The following is an 8,633-nucleotide window of genomic DNA, read 5'->3' as shown; positions in this document are numbered from 1 at the left end:
GGTCATGGGGTTGGGACTCCCACAACCACCATGGGCCAGAAGGTGGCATCTGCAGGACAGGGCTGTGTCCTCAGGAGAACCCACATGCTGGCACCCTGAACTCAGACTGCAGCATCTAGAACCAACAGAAACGAGCATCTGCTGGGCCTGTCCAGAATTTCGATGTGCATCCCAAGCAGAGGTTTAGTGTTAAGTGTCTTCTAGAAGCTGCTAGTTATTTTGGAAGGTATTCTAAGAAGTTCAGGGAGTTCCCATTGTGGCTCAGCAGGTTATGAACCCAACTAGTATCTATGAGGACTGAGGTTCGATCTCTAGCCTCACTCAGTGGCTTAAGGATGGGGCGTTGCTGTGAGCTAGGTTGTAGGTCGAAGACTCAGCTTGGATCTGGCATTGCTGTGACTCCGATTTGGCCCCTAAGCCTGAGAACTTCACATGCCATGAATGACAGACAAAAACAACAAAAACGGGTCATGGGATGGTGCGATGAAGTATCTTTGCCATTTTAGTGAATACGAAACACAGTGAAAGTCTGCAGTAAAGGTCAGATGTGGAGTTTCCTTTCCAAGATGTTTTTCCCACAGTCCATTTTCTTGCAAATGGAGAAAGATAAAGCCTGAGGTTTCCTTAGAGGCAGTTACTACAGTGTGAATGGAGAGGCGTGGTCTGCAATAGAGACCTCGGGGTCAGGACTCTCCTGGAGCCACGAGGCAGGCTGGGGGGAGAGGAGGCTGGCAGTGAGTTCCGGCCCCAGGAGGTAGGACCATCCTGGAAGCCCCAGGGAGGGTGCCTGGCCTCGCCGCAGGACTCTGCCTCAGGGCTTTGGACTCCGTCCCCCGTGTGGATGCTTGTCCTCCTGCAGCTCGTCCTGGCTCCTTCCATCCACACTGGGCACCAAGTGGCATTTCTGGGCTTATTTTTCAGCTTGTTGCTGTTTGTCTGCCCCTGGTGCATAGCTGGTGCTCAAACAGGATTGGGGGCTGACTCTGTGTCCCCCTTCCTTGCTCCAGGCTTTGCTCTTGTCTTCAGCCAGGTCCCTAGCAGCCCCTCCCAGCAGACCTAGCACACGTGTAGGCATTTCCTCACTACTCCCTCCCCACACCAATCTCCCCCGGTTTTCTCCTCTTCCAGGCCCTGCAGCCCCTGTTCACCCCGCAGGGTGGATGCGAGCTCCAGGGAAGCCTACAAAGAGCCTGGGGATGCCCCTCGAACCACGAAGCCGGCCACGCAGCGCACTACAAGCCACCGTGAGGCCCGCAGGCGCAGGGGCTCCGGAGCTATGGCAGGCGATGGGGCAGGGTGACCTGCGTGGACACGCCCGGGAGACAACGCGGGGCGGGGGGGGTTCAGGGGCTGGGATTCCCTGGGAGTGCGGTGGGGGCGGATCTTTCACAGAGGGAGAGGCCTGGGGGAGGGTCGCGTGAGGTCGGCCAGGAAGGATGCCAGTCCCTCCGGCTTCCGGCTTCCGAGGAAGAGATGATGGGAGGGGGCTCCTCCTGCAAGGAACGATCCTCCAACAAGCCGGGCAGCCCCAGGCCATTGCTGGCCCAGAGCCCCGTCAGGACAGGGACCTGGCGCCTGAGGGTGCTCGCGGCCAGGCAGCGTCCAAAGACTCTGCAGACGGAGCCGCTTACACGCGGCTGGGGGGAGCACGCGGGGAGCCAGGCCGTCCAGCCCCAGAACTATCTCAGTCGCCCGCCTCCGCCCAAGGACGCCCAGAGTGGAGCCCAGGCTGGCTCCTCTCCGGACCTCACCCTAGGACGCCCACCCTGAGACCCTAGCCCCTTCCCCGCTCCTCTGACTCCAGACCGGGGCCCCCTGAGGGCAGAGCCGGTCTTCCAGACTCCACTCTGGGGACCTGGGGCAGTGCTGCACGCTCACCAGGTCGCCCCGCGCAGCCTCGAACCAAGGGCGTGATCCCGGTGCCGCGTGGGAGGCGTCCGTCTGCGCAGGCGCGGGCCAGGTCACCGCAGGTGCAAACATCTCGCGTCGCTGTCTGGAGGCCGTGTGCCAGGAACCGGGTCCCGGCTACCGGCCCGCCTCTTCTGGCCACCGGGCTCGGATCTCCGCTGGGTCCCGGCTCCGCAGGCTGGCCCCGCCCACCCCCCGCCCCACTCCGCAGGTCCCACCCCCTTGGCCTCGCCCCGGCCTGCAGGCCCTAACCCCGCCCGCGGCCCCACCCCTGGCCGGCCCCGCCCCTGGCCCCGCCCCCAGACCGCGCGCCTGCGCAGTGGCGGCGGGCGCAGTCGGAAGCCCGGCGCGGACGGCCGGGGACCACTGGGGACGCTGGCCCGTTTTGCACGCAGCGCGACCCCCGCACTCGTCCCCCGCCGGGGCTCGGGCCGCCCTGGCCGGGAATGGCGGCGGCGGCCGAGCCCGGAGCCCGCGCCTGGCTTGGCGGCGGCTCCCCTCTCCTGGGCAGTCCGACCTCCAGTCCGGAGCTGGGCGCCGGAAGCCGCTCGCGATCGGGGCCGGGGTCCGGGCCAGGGTCGGGGCCGGAGCGGGCGGGCGCCAGGCCCCCAGGCCCCGCCGCGCTGGGTCACATCTTCAGGAAGGTGACGCTCACCAAGCCCACCTTCTGCCACCTCTGCTCCGATTTCATCTGGGGGCTGGCCGGCATCCTGTGTGACGGTGAGCGCCCGCGACCCCACCGCTGACCTCTGACCTCTGGACTTCCAGCAATGGCCTCCCCAGGACAGGGCCCCTTGCCCCCCGGGCAGGTGTGTGCCAGGCCCAGACCTCCCCGTGGAGGTGATGAGGACCGGTTCCTCCGGGGTTCTGGGGGGCCGTCGAGTGGCTGCTGCCGCTTCCCCACGATGGCGGAAAGAACTGCTCCCTGGGCTTCTTCATGTGGGTTGGGATCCAGCCGGGGAAGGGCAGGTGCAGGGACTGGGGCTTGAGGCCAGCCAGCCCTGAGCAGGTGCAAGGGACAATAGCGTGTCCAGGCCCTGGGCCACTGGCTCCCGGGGTCTGGTGCTGGCTCTTCTCCCCTGAGTGCACGCTGCCGAGTGCTGGCGCTGCCCAGCTCAGACTCTCAGAGAGCCGGGCCGGGCCTGCCACCCTGAGTGTGACGTGCCCCTGCCACCCTGAGTGTGACGTGCCCCGACAGCTCCCACCCAGCCGCCAAGCCAGCCTGGCTGGGCAAGGAGGCCCTCCCTCCTCTGGCTCCTGGGCAGTTGACATGCGTGCTTCCAGGGCTGGCTCTTCTAGCCCTGCTCCTCTCTGCGGGGGATGGGGCAAGGTGTCCCTGCCCTGCTTGCAGAGACAGGCCTTTGGCTCTGGGGACAGAGGGACCACTCAGCCCAGGGTTGGCAGAGGAGGATTGGCTGGGTCTGGGTAGAGGAGGCTGGGCCCCTTTCACAGGATGCCTTCTGCCTGGGGAAGTGGCAGGCTCCCCTCAAGAGTAGGATATGACCTGCAGGTGGGCGCTGGGTCTGAGGGGCGAGGAAGCTTGTAGGAGGGAAAGGGGTGATGTGGAGACCTTCCCTGCGTGCTGTGCCGACTTTCTCCCCAACTCTGGAGGATGAGCTGGTGACCTCAGCAGGCAGAGGGCCTGACAAGGCTGTGGGAGGAAGAGCCCCCTCCCTTTCCAGGGAGCACCCAGGATATATGGTGGGGAGCAAGGCCTATCTCTGGGGGCCAGAGGAGGAAGCCGGGTGCCGTGTGCCCGCAGCTGCTGCCGTCCATGGCGGCAGAGCCAGTCCGAGTGGCTGGAGGGGAGCTGACAGGGACTGTGTACCCTTCTCCAGGCCTCCTCCGTATGGGTACGGATGCCCCCTTGCTGCCCCGCCTTCGGAGCCTCTGGGCCGGGGGCAGGTGCCACCCTCACTGGGCCGGCTGCCCTGCTTGCCTGGTGGGTGCGCTCCTGGTCTGTCACAGACTGGCTCTGGGCTGGGCAGGCCCCTTGTGTGTGGGATGGAGATTCGGGTGTGTGCATTTGTGAAGAGTGAGGGAGTGTGTCTCCGGAGAATCCGGTCTGGGGGGTAGGTAGAGATACGGGAGCTGGCCAACTGCCTGCCCGCCTACCCCTCACAGCGACTGCAAAGAGCTGGGCCTGTGCGCGTGTCAGGGGAGGGGTGGTGGGGCGGGGACAGGGGCCACTCTCAGGACACCAGAACACACCATCGTCCAGGATGGCAGCGCCCCCAGGGGCTCTTGGGGGTGGGCCAGGGGAGCAGGCTGCCACTGTGCCCTCTCTCTAGCCCTGAGACCAGGGTTAGGGTTAGGATAAAGAGGTGAATCCCACATACAATGGGATGGGCCTGGGGGCCCTTCAGTGAGTCACCACAGGCACGAAGCGCTCCCAGCAGGTCTGGGAGAGTGGGCCCACCGAGATGGCTCTCTCCCCTGTCATCGAATGCTGCCCGCCCCCCACCATGGCCCTCGGAGGCCCCACTGTCTGCAGCCTCCCTTCCGTGTGCCAAGCCCTGGGGTCTCTTGATTCCTGGGCAGGACCGGGCTAACTCACGGGCTCTCATTCCCATAGCCTGCAACTTCATGTCCCATGAGAAGTGCCTGAAGCACGTGAGGACGCCCTGCGCCAGCGTGGCGCCCAGCCTTGTCCACGTGCGTATAGAGCGTGGGCGACTCATCTGTGGGTGCAGGTGCAGAGGGTTGAGGAAGGCCGGCTCTGTGGCAGGGGCTGGGCTGGCAGGGGCGGGGCAGGCAGGAGCTGGGCTGGGAGTCAGGACGGTGGGTTGGATGGGGTGGCCGTGGAGTACTCGCTTGAGCTGGTCTGGGTCCTTGAGTGCAGAGTGCGCCTCTGCCTCTGCGCCCCTCCCAGCAGAGCAGCTGGGCCTCACTTCCCCGTGGTTCTGACCCTGTCTTCTCCCGGGGTCCCGGTACCAGCACTGCCCCTGCTGCCTGTTGGTGGGCCTCCCTCCACCTGTACTTCATCCACGTGGCGCCACATGTATCACAAAGGGGAACAGGCCTGGGGTCAGCCCCACGCAACCTTGGCCGTATCGGGCCTGGGCAGGACCAGCTGGGGCCTGAGCTGCAGAAGGGGCCATCTGAGATCACGGCCTGGGACAGCCTTGAGTTGGCCTTGCACGGGGAATGGGGAGGTCCATGTGCTGGCCAGTCCCCAGCAGAACCCCTTGGGAGCGTGGAGGGGCTTTGAGGCACTACATGGTATTAATAGCGCTCGAGAGGACTTAGGGGTGTATAGCGGCCAGGCAGGTGGCCAGGGCTGGGACAGAGAGGAGGTGGGGCTTGGGGACCGGGCATCCAGGGGTGAGGGTGCTAGGCCATGGGCCCCAGGCTAAGGCAGCGCTCTGCTCCTTCCAGGTCCCGGTGGCCCACTGCTTCGGGCCCCGGGGGCTCTACAAGCGCAAGTTTTGCGGGGTGTGCCGAAAGGGCCTGGAGGCGCCTGGGCTTCGCTGTGAAGGTACTACCAGGAGCCTGCCTGGTCCTCTGGGGTCTGAGCCCTGCCCCACTCCCCACCCCCCCGCGCCCAACAGGGACCAGGTCTTTGCTGCCCAGGGTGGCCCAGCCCTCCCTGCGATCTGGGGTGGGGGCAGGAGAATTTGTGGATTCTAGAGGCACAGCAGGGAGGCAGGTTCCCCGGATGGCGGGTTCAGAGGCTGGTGTTGAGGTGGGCCAGTCTGGCGGAGATGTGGAAATGCTGGTTCCCACCCCGCTGAGGGGTGGGGGGCTGCTCCTGCCCCGCATGTTGGGCCCAAAATGGTTAAAGAAAGGGTGGCCAAGGGAGGGGAGGGCCCCGGGTGGTACAGAGAGGCCTGCGACAAGGGGTCTGGCAGGGTCCGGGTGGGGCGGCGAGAGGCCCCTAACCCTGCCCGCCCCCCAGTGTGTGAGCTGCACGTTCACCTCGACTGTGTGCCCTTCGCCTGCAGCGACTGCCGCCAGTGCCACCGGGACGGGTACCGGGACCACGTGAGTTTGCCGGCCCGGCCGCCTGGGCCAGGTGGGAGGGCAGTGGAGGGGCGGGGCCGGCCGAGCCCGCTGACCGCCCTCTCCGCAGGACTTGCATCTCCACCACTGGCGGGAGGGGAACCTGCCCTCGGGCGCACGCTGCGAGGTCTGCCGGAAGACCTGCGGTTCATCCGACGTGCTGGCCGGCTTGCGCTGCGAGTGGTGCGGCGTCCAGGTGGGGCGGGGCCGGAGGGGGGCGGTGTCCAGGTGGGGCAGGGCAGAGGCGGGGGTCGAGGCTGGCTGCGAGGCCCATGGGCACAGCAGGGTGAGAGGGTCCTGGGGAAACTTGGGGGCACCTCTCCTCTATCCGAGCTCGTTTGCATCGCGTTCTTTTCCGGCTTTTGGGTGGGGTTCGGTTGTACAGCGGAGAATCAGGACGGGGTGAGGGGGGTTGTAGGGCCACCCGCTGTGCACACTCAGCGTGGGAGACTGGGCGGTCACTCACCGCTGGCTTGGACCCAGGCCCTCTTCTGCTCAAGGGCCCCAGGCTCGAGCCCCTGCTCCTCCTTTCCCCACCCTGGCCCCAGGCCCACTCCGTCTGCTCTACGGCTCTCGCCCCTGAGTGCACTTTCGGGCGCCTGCGCACCATGGTCCTGCCCCCAGCGTGCGTGCGCCTACTATCCCGCAACTTCAGCAAGATGCACTGCTTTCGTATCTCGGAGAGTGCGACCCCGGAGCCGGGTGAGCGCGGGCAGCAGGGAGCGGGTCCCTGTGGTGGGTGGCTGGGCTTCGATAGATTGAGTCCAGCTCTGATGGTCCCACAGGTGAGGGAGAAGACAGCGTGGACGCGAGCGCCCCCGCCGGCCCAGGGAGAGAGTTGGTGGTGCCAGAGTCCAGTAAGTGCCCCTTAGCTGGGCCCAGTACCCCCTCCCATCCCCTTACCCCATCCTGTCCCCCACTCCACGGATCTGCACCCCCTTCCCTGTGGCCAGGCAAGCAGACCCTGAAGATATTTGATGGCAACGACTCCGTGCTGCGAAACCATTCTCGTGCCATCACTGTCCCCCGACAGGCCAGGAACCAGGAGGTGCTGGTAAGAGGGGGCGCACGCAGCTTCGCAGGCCTGTTCCTGGGGGGCCGCAGGGACCCAGCGTGACCTGGCTCCTGGCGCGTCCGCTCGCTCCCCTCTCTGCAGGAGGCCGCGCTGCGGGCCTATTACATCACGGAGGATCCTCAGCACTTCCAGCTGCAGGCACTCCCCCAGCCTGCACAGGCTGGCGACCTCGGGGCCCTAGGGAGGTTCTGGAGTGGCGGGACGGTGGAAGAGGAGGGCAGCAGAGGCCCAGGGGCCCGAGATGGTGCTGAGGCCTGGATCATTCGTGCTCGGCCCCGCACCCAGGAGGTTCTGAAGATCTACCCTGCCTGGCTCAAGTGAGACCCAGGCCCAGCAGGATCCGCGGCGGGAGGGGTGGGCGTGGGGGCCGACCATCGGAGCCCGGCACCTGAGCTTGTCCCCTGCAGGGTGGGCGTGGCCTACGTGTCCATCCGCGTGACCCCCCAGAGCACTGCCCGGACCGTGGTGCAGGAGGTTCTTCCGCTGCTTGGCTGCCAGGTGTGTGCTGGACCCACCCTGCCTGGTGTGGCGGCCCTAGGTGGGTCCTTGGGAGTGGGGGGCTTGTCCAGGCCTCACACGGAGAACTTCACCCCACAGGACGAGGGGCCCGAGAGCTTCCAGCTGGTGGAGGCGCTCATGGGCAGCCGGCAAGGTGAGTGGGCCGCCTGCAGCCAATGCGCTCATCAGCTCTGCCCCAGGGGCCCTGTGGCCCCAGGACATCTGTTTTTGGAGGTGGCCACAGTGCCTGGTGCTAACGGCTGGTGTCTCTCCACCCCACAGTCCAGCGCACGGTGCTGGCGGCTGAAGAGCCCTTGCTTGACCGGCTTCATGATATCCGGCAGGTCAGTGGATGTGGGCACTGGCCCCTGGGGAGCTGCTGGCCTTTGGCCATGGCCTCTACCTCGTAGAGAGAGGGTCTGCCCTTAGGACACCACGTCCATCCTGGTGGGCAGCTGAGCATCTTGGCCAGCAGTGCCCATTCCCTGAGGGGAGGTGGGGAGGCCTTGTTCCAACGAAGGAAGCCTGTACGGCCTTCCACTCCTCTTCCGTCTTGGTGGGGTCCAGCCTGGGGAGTCTCCCCTTCGGCTCCTATGGACAGGGAGGGTGGAGGGGCCTGGAGCCCCTCCCTTTAGTGCTCTGTTCAGTGTCGCCTCCGCACAGACGTCCCTGCGGCAGATGGGCCAGACGAGGTTCTACGTGGCTGAGAACAGAGCGGTGGCCCCACGTGTCTCTCTCTTCGTGGGTGGTCTGCCTCCTGGCCTGTCCCTCCAGGAGTACAGCAGTCTGCTGGACGAGGCTGTGGCCAGCAAAGGTGCGGCTGCCTGGGCTGGTCTGGCACTCTGGGCCACAGGGGTGGGGCGGGGGTGCGGTGCCAAGGTGGGCTCCTGCTCCCGCACTTCCCCCGGTCGCTGTTGAGCCTGTGCTGAGCGGGTTCCTGCCAGCGGGTCTCTCTTCTCACTCTGGGGCCCAGACCCCATCACCTCCTCTGAAGGGTTTCTGAGCCTCCTGCTCTGGACCCTGGGGGGGTGACCTGTGCCTGGAGGTGGGGACACTTCGTGGGGGAGGTCCTCTGTTGGGTGGTGTGAACACAGGGCAGGGAGGCTGGCCTGGGAGGCTGGACGGGGCTGCCTGGGGTCTGAGGCCCGGG

General features: G+C 66.1%; 1 protein-coding gene and 1 long non-coding RNA gene across 5 annotated transcripts in view; one reads left to right on the top strand and one right to left on the bottom strand.

Moving 5' to 3' along the window:
• Positions 1-476: 476 nt before the first annotated feature.
• LOC110262028 (uncharacterized) lies at positions 477-2,065 on the bottom strand. The gene is made up of 2 exons (XR_002346508.2): positions 1,879-2,065; positions 477-712 (listed from the first exon to the last, which is right to left on the bottom strand). It is a non-coding gene; the product is annotated as an uncharacterized LOC110262028 (long non-coding RNA).
• Positions 2,066-2,216: 151 nt separating this feature from the next.
• DGKQ (diacylglycerol kinase theta) overlaps positions 2,217-8,633 on the top strand; it is an 11,778-nt gene continuing 5,361 nt past the window's right edge. For 2 of the 4 annotated variants that reach the window (XM_021100839.2, XM_021100838.2), the window contains exons 1-13: positions 2,217-2,628; positions 4,484-4,563; positions 5,287-5,386; positions 5,807-5,892; positions 5,981-6,106; positions 6,459-6,612; positions 6,696-6,767; positions 6,864-6,964; positions 7,067-7,302; positions 7,393-7,483; positions 7,583-7,637; positions 7,766-7,827; positions 8,147-8,297. In XM_021100839.2, coding sequence (XP_020956498.1) covers positions 2,355-2,628; positions 4,484-4,563; positions 5,287-5,386; positions 5,807-5,892; positions 5,981-6,106; positions 6,459-6,612; positions 6,696-6,767; positions 6,864-6,964; positions 7,067-7,302; positions 7,393-7,483; positions 7,583-7,637; positions 7,766-7,827; positions 8,147-8,297 — 1,588 coding nt within the window. In that variant the 5' untranslated portion in view covers positions 2,217-2,354. Of the gene's footprint in view, positions 2,718-4,483; positions 4,564-5,286; positions 5,387-5,806; positions 5,893-5,980; positions 6,107-6,458; positions 6,613-6,695; positions 6,965-7,066; positions 7,303-7,392; positions 7,484-7,582; positions 7,638-7,765; positions 7,828-8,146; positions 8,298-8,633 lie in introns of all 4 variants that reach the window. The other 2 variants (XM_021100840.2, XM_084971156.1) reach the window with 2 other exon arrangements.

This window comes from Sus scrofa, chromosome 8, assembly GCF_054392235.1.
Source record: "Sus scrofa isolate SSC_HxYL_T2T_F1_AM1 chromosome 8, Sscrofa_HxYL_maternal_Yorkshire_Landrace_v2.0, whole genome shotgun sequence".
Taxonomy (NCBI): domain Eukaryota; kingdom Metazoa; phylum Chordata; class Mammalia; order Artiodactyla; family Suidae; genus Sus; species Sus scrofa.
The sequence above is the reverse complement of the archived record's forward strand: the minus strand, read 5'-3'. Positions and strand labels throughout refer to the sequence as shown.